Raw genomic sequence first — 15,453 nt, 5'->3', positions numbered from 1 at the left:
AAGAATAGAAAATAAAGGAAACTACTGTGTGTTAAAAGGAAACTGTGATAGAATAAAAGAAAAGCGGGACTTCCCTGGTGGCACAGTGGCTAAGAATCTGCCTGACAATGCAGTGAACACGAGTTCGAGCCCTGGTCCGAGAAGATCCCACATGCTGTTGAGCAACTAAGCCTGTGCGCCACAACTACTGAGCCTGCGCTCCAGAGCCCGTGAGCCACAACTACTGAGCCCGTGTGCCACAACTACTGAAGTCCACACACCTAGAGCCCGTACTCCACAACAAGAGAAGCCAACGCAATGAGAAGCAAGTGCACTGCAAAGAAGAGTAGCCCCCGCTCGCCGCAACTAGAGAAAGCCCGCACGCAGCAACAAAGACCAAACGCAGCCAAAAATAAATAAATAAAAATAAACTTATAAAAAAAAAAGAATAAAAGAAAAGGGATCTAAGAGACATAAACCTGGGAAGAAAAGGATTAGCAGTAGGCTTGTAATCTATTTTCTCCCTCTACTATTCACTTCCAGAAAGACATGATCTAGTCAAATCCCCTTGTAAGCATGCTAAGGACAGACTTCTTGTCAAACAAATTAATGGTATTTACCAGATGTACAGAGTCTGTCTAGGCTGGTTATTAGAAACAAATCTAGAATGTATGGATTTATGGAGTATGACCCCTGGAAAATGTTACCCAAGCTTTATAATTAGAGAGATATAAAAAGGAGATGTTAAATAACTGAAATAGTTCCCTTTTGTGTCATGACGTTAAAAAAAAACCAGGACACATTCTTCTACAGTGAGAAAAGACTTGGAGCAGTGTATGCAATTCCAGAGTTCACTACATTTCATCTGTATCTTTTGGCTACCTATATCCTTGCAATTATTGGTGCAGTTTGACCCATGGATGAAGAACATGTGTCTACACAAAAACTTATACATAGGGGCTTCCCTGGTGGCACAGCGGTTAAGAATCCGCCTGCCAATGCAGGGGACACGGGTTCAATCCCGGGTCCGGGAAGATCCCACATGCTGCGGAGCAACTAAGCCCATGCGCCACAACTACTGAGCCTGCGCTCTAGAGCCCATGAGCCACAACTACTGAAGCCCGCGTGCCTAGAGCCTGTGCTCCACAACAAGAGAAGTCACCGCAATGAGAAGCCCGCGTTTGAGGCCATGCCTCAAAACTTCCTTTATAAATGTCCAGGAGTATTCTACTTTGAGAAGCAGGTTTCGTACTATAAATAAGCCTGAAATTTATGGATTTATAGGGCAGGACTCCTTGGGAAAATATCACAATTATAAATATTAATAAATATTAGTATATTTAAATTGTTTACCATACTGTTACGGAGTCTAAGCTCATACTGCTTGCTGCACTACAGGCCAATAATCGAGAAATGAGTTCTTGGGGCAAGGAATAACGACTTTATTCGGAAAGCCAGCAAACCGAGAAGATGGTGGGCTCATGCCACAAAGAACCATCTTGCCTGAGTTAGAATTCAGGCTCCTTTTATACTAAAAGGGGAGGGAGTAAAGTCAAACACTTCCTGGTTCCCATCAGCCTCTGGAGGGCATGTGTTAATTTCATCCTCCCTGCAGTCATTCACAGGTGGGCCTGGTCAGGACGTTTCCTGTTAGCTAAAAAGAGGTATTTTAGCTTAATGCTCATTACCAGGGAAGCAGGGTTCCCAAAGATGGGCCGTTATGTATAATTTAAGGTTAGAAGCAATAAACCTTTAGTGATTAACTTGTAATAGAATACAAAAGGTTCTTTCCTATTTCAATAGCACATAAGTGACTAGGACATTTCCATACCTTCTGCATGACTTTTCTTGCCCATCTCAACTGCAAGATGTACCACTGTGCTACAGGAAAAGAACACCGAGCTGCCCGGAAAAGCAAGAGAACACGTTGAAGGATTCCAGACACCTTTTGGCGATTATCTTTTTCAGCTTTTAAAAGAAGATCATCACCATCTTCCTAAAAAGAAACAATAACAACAATTTTAGTAGCTAGTAAAACAGAAACTTAAAATGTTAAAGTGAAAATAAAGATAGTGCTTCTCAAAGTAGAATACTCCTGGACATTTATAAAGGAAGTTTTGAGACATGGCCTCAGAGATTAACTATAGCTATTTCTAGTGTCAGGGAAACACTTCTCTCACCTCAAACAATGCAAAGGGGTAAGTCGACCCTAATCCCAAGTCTTCGGCTACAACAGTTGAAGCCATCACCCCAGACTCCATGGGTGGAATGTTACAGAGAAAGCTCCTTTCAAAAAGAATGACTTTTCCCTTCCTCTTCCTGGAAAAATCCCATTATATTTCAATGTCACCTCCTCTGTGAAGCCCTCCCATTCTGTGCTACTATGAGTCTTTGCTCAGACTTCCATTATAGCTTTCACTAATCTATTCTTGCTGATCTATGTATCTGTTTCCCACACTATTGAGAACTACCCAGGAGCAAAGGCCTTGTCATATAGTGCATAGAGTAAACTCCAATATGTGGTAGGATCCAACAAATGTTTCTTGAATAAACACAATTCAAGTCAGTAGCTACAGATTAATTTCCCAGAGAATGAGATAATGTGAATACTGTAAACATTTGCTTCCCCAACCTTCTCCTACCATTGTCACTTCTTAAGAGTATTCAGTTTTTATTTGGGTATCTGCCCCTCTCCTACATAGCCAAATGATTCAAGGAGAGCTGATCCCATATCCCTAGCTGCCAAGGAAGGCCCTAGTCAATTGCCAAGCAGTACTTTGTATTAGCCCTAGCCAAGGTGTTTGATTCGAGGACAGGGAAGTGACCTCAGTCGGTCTTACAAGAGTAACTCTCAGTACTCTTGCTTGGAATGCTGGGAAAGAAATACTTTTGTACTACTTTTCTTTCTCCCATTCCCACTCCCTTTGGACATGGACAACGTATCCTTAGAAGCTACTGGCAGCCATTCTGCTCCCACAAAGGGAGCCAGCCTTAAACTGAAGCTGACACCTTAGAAAACAAACTAAAAGAAAGAGCCCAAGTCTTTGGTAACAGAACTGGACTTCTCAATTATGCCAGCCAATATTTACCAAGTTTTCTGTTACTTACAACCCAAAGGGTTCTAACTGATACAGAGGGACATTTAAGAGAAATCCTACCATTGGAGATTATTTTACTAAAAAATAATAAAATGAAGTACTACTAAGGATAGGTACCAAACTAATATCAGCACAGCATATCTAAAAATATCTTAAATGCTATTTCTAATTCCTAAACCAACATACTGAAGACTCAGATATGAGAGGAAAGAGGAATTACTGAGAAATACCATGGACTACTTATTCTTTCCATTTGTAATATATTACACCTGAAATATCAACAAATGAAATATTTTAATCTACTGAAACGTAACTTGAAATATAACAATGAGAATACAGCAAATAAGTCTAAAAAAAGAAAAAAAGTTGCTAATTCTGAAAAAGTAGTAAAGAAACAATACCAGAATCAATTTAAACAGCTAATTGAATATTAAAACAATTTAAATGTAAATAATTTACATTAACACTTTAAATCCTAAAACCAGCTATGTTATGATTTTCAATAAGAGCAGAGGAAAAGTTCCTGAGAGGAATACAGTATTGCTATTTATAAGACAGAACTATCAATTGAAAAGTATAGCAGAAAAAAATGACCTTTCAAATCAAAGAAAAATCAAACTAAGTCTTTCAAAAGAGGCACAGACAATGAGATGAATAAAAGACTAAAATAATGTATGGCTTGGGACTTCCCTGGTGGCACAGTGGTTAAGAATCCACCTGCCAATGCAGGGGACACGAGTTCAAGCCCTGGTCCTGGAAGATCCCACATGCCACAAAGCAACTAAGCCCATGCGCCACAACTACTGAGCCTGCACTCTACAGCCTGCGAGCCACAACTACTGAGCCCACATGCCACAACTACTGAAGCCCGCATGCCTAGATCCCGTGCTCCACAACAAGAGAAGCCACCGCAATAAGAAGTCCACGCACCACAACGAAGAGTAGCCCCCGCTCGCCACAACTAGAGAAAGCCCGCACGCAGCAACGAAGACCCAATGCAGCCAAAAATAAATAAATAAATAAAAAATAATGTATGGCTTCTAAATTCTGACGTTCTTTTTGCTACCCTAAACAAATGTTTATTTTTTAAAAATCTGGATACAGAGAAATATCTCTTAATTTTGTTTTATTATTGAAATAATTTTAACATTTATTGAATGCTTACTATGTGTCCTAGGCCCTAAAGTAAAAGCTTTTACAGGATATCTCATTTAATACTCTCAATAATGCTGTCAGAGGTACTATCATCATCTTCATTTTACAGATAAGGAAACTTAAACATCAGTTTAGTACATTGCCCAATATTACACAATAAATAAACAGCAAAGCTAGAATCCAGAAGTTAGCTTCAGAGCCTGCATTTTTAACTTGATGATTATTATCAAGTTGATTATTTTAAAAATTGGACAAAATCAACTTTAAATTAATTAAAAGATTAAGCACTAAGCTTACTTCACTAAGAATAGCTGGCTGAGGACAATATAATGGAGGAGCTGGAAGATACAAGCCGACAGGCACTAAGCCCCACAGTCTCTGACTGAAGTCCTTGGCAGAGTTTATCAGAAGCTGAAATGTCTCTGAAAGAATATCTGCATCAGCCATAACTGCTGCTTTCAGTACTTCCTGCACAGAACCAAATAGCAGATCTGCATCTTCTTCTTCAATGGGATCTAGCAAATACAAAATTAGGTAAAGTAGTTAAAATTTATATTATACTTTTCATGTTATTTTGTAGGATAAAATTTCATATCTGAAAAAGCTGATTGCCAAAAATGAACATATTGGTTGACATGCAAAACACCCAAACTTCTAGACAGAAGCTTAATAAAGATTCTCTTACTTTTAAGATTATAGGTAATCAGAGCACAAAGACTTTTCCAAAATTATACAAGACACTGTAATAACAATTATATAATAAAAGATTCTTGGAATATAGTTGTGACTCAAAAATAATAATAAAAGAAAAAAATATTAATGGGAAAAATAAAATGTCAAGAAAGACTCCAAAATAATATACATTACATGAAGGCAGTGAGAGAGTAATTATTTTCTTTTTCATAATAGTCCATCACAGTACTTTTATAATAAAAAGGACTTGTGAAGCTAAAAAAAACCCCAGAAATATACAAAATAGTCATACAGTATGGCTTCAATTATATAAGTGTATGTACATATGGAGACATGTTCCAGAAGGCAAAATGCAGAGATGCAGGTGGCAGAATTGGAGACTTACGCACTTTTATATTAGGAAATATTTTAAGCATACTTTAAGGTATAGAATATAATATGAAAACACTCAGGTACTGACTTCATCCTTGTCTGATATTAACGTTTCCTACATTCAATTTAGATTAAAAAAGAATGTTGCAAATACAGCTGAAATTCCTTAGGTACCAATCATACTTCACTTCCTCTCTCCAGAGGTAGTCACTATCCAGAATTTGGTGTGGCTCTACTGAAACTCCTATTACACATATGTTGTGTCTTCCACAACATTCTATGCAAAGTTTAACTTCTCTTTCATATTTTCCAACTCTTTTCTTTATATCTATACATTTTTATCTCTATATATATATTTTTTTGTGTGTGTATATACAGAGATAGATCAAATTCATTTTCCAGTTCACTAACCATCTGCTGAGTTTTTTGTTTTTAAATCAGTTTGTTGAGGTATAAGTTATATACACTAAAATTTATCCTTTTTAAGTGTACAGTTCAATGAGTTTTGTTTGTTTTCTGTTTTTTAAAATATTTATTTGGCTGCACTAGGTCTTAGCTGCGGCACGTGGCTTAGTTGTGGCATGCGGGATCCAGTTCCCTGACCAGGGATGGAATCTGGGCCCCCTGCACTAGGAGTGCAGAGTCTTAACCACTGGACAACCAGGGAAGTCCCCAGTTCAATGAATTTTGACATTTTCATCACTCCAAAAAAGTTCTTACACCCTTTTGTTGTCAATTCCCCCCTTACTCCCATGTAACCATTGATCTGTTTCTTGTCCCTATAGTGTTGCTTTTTATAAAATCACATAAATGGAATCACACAGTGTATAGTTTTATTTCTGAGTTCTTTCATTCAGCATAATGGTTCTTCAATTCATCCATGTTGTTGCATGTTATCAGTAGTTTGCTACTCTTTATTAATTATTATTCCATTGTACAGATAAATTGCAATTTGTTCTTCCATCCACAAGTTGATAAGCATTTGGGTTGTTTCAAGTTTTTGGCTATTATGAAAAAGCTGCTATATACAGGTTTTTCAGTGGACCTATGTTTTTATTTTTCTTGGGTAAATACCTAGGGGTGGAATCCATTGACTTTTTCTCTTTCTTTCTGACCCCTGGAAATTTCCCTTACTTTCTTTAAATCTTAGCCTTTAAATGCATATCTTTATATTTTATCTAGAAACACACTGTATCTATGTATTTACTGTAGGAGAGTTTTCAGATCATCTAAAACAATATATTGCCAGAACTGGAAGTTCAGACTGGGAATTTTTTAGTCCTTTTTTGCAAAATCAACTTTCATGTAGATACATTATCTTTTCATTTACTTAAAAAAAAAACTGACAGAAAATTATCAAGGAAATTTTCAGTCTGATTTCCAAGTATTATGAATTCTTTCCAGAAAGAGAAGTTATAATTAATAAGTTCTAGGAATCTAGAGAAGTCTCACTCCTTAATGGAGACAAGCACTAATAAAACAAAACAGCTATCCTGGTTTTATCATTAAATATATGACTTTAAATAACAGACTTCATTACTTTTTGTCTAAATTTCCCCCTCTTTAAAACAGACGAATTTTATAGGGCTCCTGGGTAAATCCATGTATTACATGTAATATTATATTATTTTTTTATAATACCACTCAGAACTTTTCAAATTAAAAGCGAAAAACAACTCTATGATTTATGCATTAGGCAAGAGGTTCTAAGTACCCCTTGACATCTGAGATTCTACGATTCTATGACTGCAAAAGAAAACAATCTAAATGCAGCAAAATACCACTAGTATAAAGAAAGGCTATGTATGGAAAATCAGAATATCATTCAGATACTGAACATTGTATTTTGAACTGCATCAGTTTGGGATGCTCCCATTATTAAGAATAAATAGCAAAATTTTATTTTTGATAAGCTTATTACTTCAAAGCATTAATATATGTGTGGGTACTTAAAAGCTTTTTAAAATACCATAAGCTTTATATTAATTAAGCCGATACATGTGTCGACCATACATAGGTAACACACCTGTAAACTGTTTGTATTTTGAGCCCATTTCTTTTTTTGCTTCCAAAGAGGCCGGCTGACCTAAAAAACACTGCAGTTTTTCCTGGAAAATCTGTGCTGGAGTCATATTTAACGGTAGATTCAGACCCTTTTTCCTGGACCTGAAATCACATCAAATTAAGGGAAAAGAATACAAATTTTGAAAAAAGGAAACATACACACATCAAGAGCTAAACATGAAATTTTAAAGAACAGAGAAATTCACTTTATTCATCCTATATTTAGATAAGAAATAAGCAAGGAAATACTGTATTAAGGATAGTATTAAGGCTTTCCATAATTATGGTACTAATATATCTCCTCATCCTTGCCTCCCACTGCTGCCCTACAAATGTGCTCTATCCAAACCAAACCAAACTTGCTTTTGCCATATGCCTTTGCTCACATTTGGAATGTTCTCTCTCCCTACAGCTACTCAGTTTGTCATGATCCCATCTTCCCTTCAATGCCCATCTCAAATGACATCTCCCACATAAAGTATTTCCTGTCCTTCCCTCACTTGATACTAGTGCTCTCCCTACTGTACCACAGGCACTTTTCTTACCATACTATGTAACTTGTAATAATGTTTTGTCCTATTTTCCCTATTAAACTATAAGTGCCTAAGCATAGAAACTATGTACCATTTAAGTTTACAATCCACTAAAACACCTGGCATAGAGCTTGATAAATAATAATAATCAACATACATACATTGTTAATAATAAACATATTAACAATGTATGTTAATAAATAAACATACATTGAATTACTGAATTAAAAAATATAGAAGACACAGCAATACCACAACCTTCAGAATAGTTAAAATATAGGGATTAGTTTGATTAGCTTAAAACTCAAATCCTGTTTCGGAAAGACAAACTTTCCCATTGACTATAGGCCCTTTGAGGGCACTACTAACAAATTAATGTGCTAAATAGATGTTTTACACTGTAAGTAAGCCTCTGATCTGTCCAATACAGTAGCCACTAGATGTATATAGCCCTCTAAATTTAAATTAATTAAAATTAGATGGAAAATCCAGTTCCTTGGTCTTACTATCCACATTTCAAGTGCTCAATAAATACATGTGGCTAGTAGCTATCAGATTGGATAGCACATATAGAATATTTCCATTACTGAAAAAAGTTCTATTGAACAATGCTGAACTAAGGATTCCACAAAATGCATAAATACCAGCAATGACTGAAATAAAAAATATTTTAGATGACACCATCATACTTTCCTAAAAATACATACCTTGTGAAATTGCTATCATGTTTACAGAACAGCTGCAAGGCCACACCAATGGAAACAGACGTCTTCCAGTCTCCAAGTTTATGTGCCAACCACACAGCTTCTGGAACCAGGCCACCAATAAATAATAATTCAAGGGCATATTCAACTGTCCACACATTAGAAAGATTCTGCTCTCTAACAACACTGGCCACCTTTGAGTGTTGCAGAGGAATAAGTCGAAAGGGCTGCTCTGTGAGTAAATTAAAGAAAATGGATTTTACAATTATATATACAAGAACTCACACCTCTTTTTATAGATCTCTTCAATCAGTATTTCCTACACAAAACCACAACAAGGAAGATACATACAAAATGGCCTAAAATAATGCTTAACGTACTCTAGAATAGTCTTTTTAACATTGAGCACTGTGTCTCTTTAGTGGGTCATGAAGCAAATGTCAGCATTCCTAAAAACATGAAACTGAGTAGACACAGAAACAAAAGAGACAGTATCAGAGTGCACTACACAAAATAAAGGTAAATAAGTACAGTTTAATGAAACTTTTTGGTCAGATAATATAAACGTACACACACACGTAAATGTACCGGTCACAGTGTACAGTTTACTACTGTGGACTGCTCTGAAATATATAGCTATTTCTCCTACTGCATTATGAAATCTGGAGGGCAGAGACTGCATCTTACCTGACTTTGCATTCCTCATAGTGTCATGGGATAAAAATCTAGTTTGAGGTTAATACTCAAGCATATTAAATGTTCAATGTTCAGTGTTTAACAGAAAGTAGAAAACTGTGATTTTCAGTAATCCTGAACAAATGACAAGATTTCAGTCTGGCCTGAGATTAAATACAAAGGGTAATAATATCCTTCTCCCCAGCCTTCTGTATCTTTCCCTAATTAAAGTAACTTGAATGAGAAATTTGAAAATACTATGACAGAACTGTTATCTTTTAAAAAATACATATTGCTAAGATTTTCACTCACTCCCTCAAAATAAAACTGGTAATTAGTATATGTAGGTTTTTGCTCCTTGAAATGAAATGATTAGTTTCTTATGTGATCTACATAGGCTCTGCCCACACCAAGCACTAACATTTTAGCTCTTTGACAAAGATATGGAAAGAAACGAAAAATTTAGTCAATAGATGACTGTTTGATTCTGCATAGGCAAACAGCCAGGAGATTGATGAAATTTTTCCAGTTTTTAATTCACTATGAGTAAGGCACTGTACCATTAAAAGAATTTGAATGATTTAATTTTCTGAAATTTTTACTGCTTTCACACAGCAAACATCATACCAAACAAGCAACTCAAATCCGCAATACATTCTGCCACTAGTTCTGATTTAAAAGATTAACATGAAATATATTCTAAGTCAAGCCTGCTAATATCATTTGTCAAGACAGAGGGAGATTAAAGAAATTAAAGGATATAGAACAAGTTTCAGATATTTAAATTGTCAACAATCATAGTCTAGTCTCGGGCATAGGAAAAGAACACAAAGTCTTCTCTCCTACTCTCTCCTCTAACTGGGAAGATATTTATGTAGGGAATAAAAAGGTGTGTCTCTGAGCTTTTATGAACGTTTATGAGTCTGCCCAGAAACAATTCAATAACTCTGTCACTTTTCTTCACAAAGTGTGATAAATATCAGTCTCCCTTAGGTATGTAAAGTCATCTGTAAAGATAAAAATCATTAGCAAAGAGCAAAAGTCCTATAAATATTGTAGGACAGAAAGATAAGAAATTGAGATAAATCTTCTGAATACCAGGATTGTACTTTTTTTTTTTTAAGATTTTTCTAAAAACCACATGAGGGCTTCCCTGGTGGCGCAGTGGTTAAGAATCCGCCTGCCAATGCAGGGGGCACAGGTTCGAGCCCTGGTCCAGGAAGATCCCACATGCCGCAGAGCAACTAAGCCCGTGCGCCACAACTACTGAGACTGTGCTCTAGAGCCCGCAAGCCACAACTACTGGGCCCACGTGCCACAACTACTGAAGCCCACATGCCTAGAAGCCATCACAATGAGAAGCCCGTGCACAGCAACAAAGACCCAATGCAGCCATAAATAAATAAATAAATATTTTAAAAAATTAAAACCACATGAGTTCTGCCTCTCTCCTTCAGTAAAATTATATGGATTAAGGATACAATTTGTTATCAGAAACATTATTACCAAAAATAGGGAGCACAAGTAGTAAATACTTCACTTGTGACAAAATAAATAGAGCTTAAATAAAAAACTATTGTAATAATTAGTGTCAAATGTACAAGGAAATAAGTAATATCCAACTGAGAGATTCAGTCAGAGGAAAGCATAAAGTGAGAGAAAGAAGCACAGGCTGTTCTCAGGGAGAAAAGGAGGGAGCACCAGCTGAAACTGAGTTAGTGGCCAATGGAGAGGGAAAGGGGAGAAGGTAGATCCTGGAAAAACAGAGCACCTGTTTCTCTGTTTACACCAGCTCCCTAAGAGAAGCCATAATCAGGTCAGGGCCAACTTTTCTTCCCCAGGGAAGCAGACACCTCTGAAAAGGAACCTCTAGACAATTTCCTCTCTGATCCTACCTTACATATAAGGCTCTCTAGGGTCTAGAAGCTCCTGAAAACCCTGACGACACTAGAGTCTAACACTACTGTTGAAGCATCCAAGTGGGTGAGGACAGTCCTCCACTCCCACCCACACCCTGAGAAAATTAGAGTCCAAACACATAGTTCAAAATCCACAGTTCTGTGATTAAATCTGATGACCACTTGTTGCTACTTCTATTAAACTTCTAATTATATTACATCTTGTACTACTCTAATCTATGTGTGCCTTGTACATGTTTATCAGTTCGTGTTATTTCCTGCTTAAAGCCCTCCAATAACTTCCCATTGTACCTAAAATAAAATTCAGATTTCATACCCTGGCTTACATCACCTGGCCATCTATCTCTGTCTTCATCTCATACCACTCTCTACCTCACCCTCTGTGCTCCAGCTACACCAGTCTTTCAGTTTCTCAGACACATCAAGTTTGTCCTTGCTCTAGAGCCTTTGCACAGGCTCAGCGTATAATGCTCTAAGTCCTATGCGTCCATGGCTGGCTCCTTCTTGTCATTAAGAGTTCAGCTTAAATGTCACCCCCGCAGAGAGCTCTTCCCTAAAGTCACCACCTCAACTACCGACTCAGTCACAATACATTTCTCTACTTAGTTCTCTGCATAATAATTGTCACCATTTGATAGATCTTTGTTTATATATGCATCTATTTAATTTTCCGTCTCAATCTATTAGATGTACTTCCATAAAAGAACAGGTATTTCATCTGTTTTGTTCATGGCAGTTAGGATAAATCTGTTCCAAATGTCAAGACAAGACAAAACTACAGATGTTTTCATATTATTAATTTCATATGGTGCAAGCTAATATATTTCCAGCACCTACAACACTACTTGACACATAGCAGGCACTAATAAAAATTATTGGAATGAATGAATATCATAGAAATCTGTGTACATGCTTATTTCCATTAGGGTAGGGCAGTTACCTCACACAGATTAGGTACATTCTGACTCTATTAATGAAATGATTAAGTAGAGCAAAGAAAATGATTCAAATAAAATTATAAAAGTAAAATGTCCAAATAAAATTAAATTCTAAATTAGCATACTCAAAATTTGTTAAATTACATTTTTATAGCCCTTTTACTTTAAAAATGGAAACTTTATAAATGCCAATGTGTCCAAAATTCGCAATTTAAAAATACATATTCAATAAAAACAAGTCCAAAGCAATTACCTTTCTCAGATTATATTCATTCGTAAATAGTCACTTGTGTATCTCCTTAGCGTTCAGGCACTGAGCTAGAACAGTTTTATTTCCATGGACTAATGATCACCGTATAGTATGATTTTAAATATTACATGCAAAAACAAGGTGAGAAAATTATTTGTTTACCTGTTTTAATATGAAGGGGAGGAAGAACATTCACATTGTGAGGTGGCAAAATGCAAAGCAGCTGATTGGTGAAATAGGAAGCCATGAAGCGAGCCATGGACTGGATAACCCTCACCGCCGCTTCAGGATGAACATTTCCAGTCACTCCAAACTCACAATGAGACTTCTCAGGAACTGCAGGATGCACCAAATGACCAAAGGAGATTCTGATCAAACTATCAAAAGTAGTAATATTTAAGTTCCCAACATTATGCAAGAAGAAAATTATAATTACAACTTTTTTCTGAGATGAACACCCATGGCCTACACAAGTTAATTTATAATAGCTATCTACACTTCTTGAAGACAACAGAACAAAAATAATTAGTTCATAATTATGAGCACATACACTTAGGAACTCTTTTAACCTCAAGCTACTAGTTTTACCTAAAAACATGGAAGGATCTATACAAACAATCCAGCCATAATGGACTTGCAAGTTTAGCATTTCATTATTTATTTTCCCTTCTTTCTTCCCTTTCTAATTTTCTTTCTTTAATGAAAGGAGGCAGGGTTTACTACAAAGATAATCTGAAAAGCACCAGAGCAGTGATTCTTCATGCTTTTTCCTGTACCATTAGGTCTGGATATTATGATATACTTCCATTAGTAAGAGTAAGTCCTTACCATAAGATTCTTCTGGGAGGTATGGACAAAAGGAGCACGTGGAGTGGAGGGAGAAGGCAGGGGAGGGAGAGAGTTACATCACTATTTCTAGGGTGACTCTGATATAAACTCGTAGGAGCAAACGTGTCATCCCTATTTGAAAATCAAAACTCAATAATATAAATTGGCATTCAGATATATGTAAATAAACAGTTAAAACTATTAAACACAGATAAATACTAAGTTAACATTAATTTTTATAAAATGTATGGCCCCCAACAATGGCAAAGTATCTTTCTTTCTCAGAAGTCACTTGGGGGGAATTCCCTGGTGGGCCAATGGTTAGGACTCCGTGCTTCCACTGCAGGGGTCCCGGGTTTGATCCCTGGTTGTGAGAACTAAGATCCCACAAGCCACGTGGCACAGCCAAAAAAGTAAAAAGAAAAAAAAGAAAGGAAGTCACTTGGTAGTAGGTATTCACAATAATATTAAGTTCGATATGTGTATGGCCATTTCTATCTTGTCACTTCTTGGAAGCTTGTACCTGGTTTCCTCCGGACTTCACCCCATGCTCCTTTTCCCTTTGCTGATTTTGCTTTGTATCCTTTCATTGTAATGAATCATAAGTGTGGGTACAACTATATACTAGGCCCTGTGAGTCCTCCCTGTGAATCCCTGAACGTGGGGGTCGTCTTGGGGACTCCTGACCCAGTAGGGATATGATTAATATACTCTAAACAATTGTCATTAAAAATTAAAACAAATACATTACAATAGGTTCAACTTATCTTGAAATTTATTATCAAGTCATGACAATACTACCAAAAAAAAAAAAAAAAGAATATCAGTCAGTTAAAAAGTCACACATTAAAAAAAAAAAAAAAAAAAGTCACACATAAAAGTCTTCCACTCATACACAGCTACCAGTCCTTTTGGAGGGCAATTTGACACCAGGCATCAGAAGTCTTAAAACCATGGATTCTCTTTGATCCTGTAACCTCATTTCTCAAAATTTAACCTAGAGATATTATTAGTAATGTTCACAAAAATTTATGTACACTACAGCATTATTTAAAACATCAATAGTAAATAGGTGGCACCAATCTAAAATGTGCAATAATGAGGAAAAGGCTTAATAGGTTTTTAAAAAGAATTATTTACATTGGAAAATATTCATAATATTAAGTTTAAAAGATTATAAAACAGAATATACATACATAAATGTATATAGACAAAAAAGGGTAGATTAAGTGATTTTATTTTCTTCTTTAAACCTTTCCATATTTCAAAATTGTCTAAAATGAACTTGTACTACTTCTGTAATGAACACAAACATTTAAAAAGACAAGTATCACCAAAAGTAAGAAATCTATAAACAGTGGCTGCATATGACATCATTTATATGTGGAATCTAAAAAGATGATACAAATGAACTTATTTACAAAACAGAAACAGACTCACAGACATCGAAAACAAACTTATGGTTACCAAAGGGGAAAAGTGAGGGGGAGGGATAAATTAGGAGGTTGGGATTAACAGATACACACTACTATATAAAAACTAGATAATCAAGAAGGACCTACTGTATAGCTCAGGGAGCTCTACTCAGTATTCTGTAATAACCTACATGGGAAAAGAATCTGAAAAAAAATGGATATACGTATAACTGAACCACTTTGCTGTATACCTGAAACTAACACAACATTGTAAATCAGCTAACCCCAGTATAAAATAAAAATTAAATTTAAAAAAAATGCAGAGAAAATATGAATACCAGAATAAAAATGTCATGGTATTCTACCATCTATCTCACCTCAAAAAAAACAAAACAAGGGGCTTCCCTGGTGGCGCAGTGGTTGGGAATCCGCCTACCAATGCAGGGGACGCGGGTTCGTGCCCCGGTCCGGGAAGATCCCACATGCCGCGGAGCGGCTGGGCCCGTGAGCCATGGCCACTGAGCCTGCACGTCCGGAGCCTGTGCTCCGCAACGGGAGAGGCCACAACAGTGGGAGGCCTGAGTACCACAAAACAACAACAACAACAACAACAACAAAAAACAGTGGCTGAAGCCAAAGAAACTAACACTGTTCTGATAAACTAGTGAAAATCAAAGAAAGGCTTTTACGTAAGAGATGGGCCCCACTTCTCAAACTATTTTTAGAAGACTTTGTAAACTAACTTCTTTTGATCACTATTTTCCATCAGTAAAATGATGTTCTAAACCAATAATCAGTTATTAGAAAAAAAACAAAACAAACAAACTCCA

General features: G+C 36.3%; 1 protein-coding gene across 9 annotated transcripts in view; it reads right to left on the bottom strand.

The window, feature by feature from the left end:
• CPLANE1 (ciliogenesis and planar polarity effector complex subunit 1) overlaps positions 1-15,453 on the bottom strand; it is a 129,325-nt gene that overhangs the window by 92,317 nt on the left and 21,555 nt on the right. For 8 of the 9 annotated variants that reach the window (XM_082835810.1, XM_082835814.1, XM_082835813.1 and 5 more), the window contains exons 16-20: positions 12,543-12,716; positions 8,602-8,830; positions 7,324-7,463; positions 4,530-4,747; positions 1,811-1,975 (exon numbers count right to left, since the gene is read on the bottom strand). In XM_082835810.1, the coding sequence (XP_082691936.1) occupies positions 1,811-1,975; positions 4,530-4,747; positions 7,324-7,463; positions 8,602-8,830; positions 12,543-12,716 (926 nt within the window). The remainder of the gene's footprint in view (positions 1-1,810; positions 1,976-4,529; positions 4,748-7,323; positions 7,464-8,601; positions 8,831-12,542; positions 12,717-15,453) is intronic. The other variant, XM_082835815.1, reaches the window with a different exon arrangement.

Source organism: Leucopleurus acutus (genome assembly GCF_964270905.1).
Source record: "Leucopleurus acutus genome assembly, chromosome: 3".
Classification (NCBI taxonomy): Eukaryota; Metazoa; Chordata; class Mammalia; order Artiodactyla; family Delphinidae; genus Leucopleurus; species Leucopleurus acutus.
Note: the sequence above shows the minus strand (reverse complement) of the source record. Positions and strands in the feature narration are given on the sequence as shown.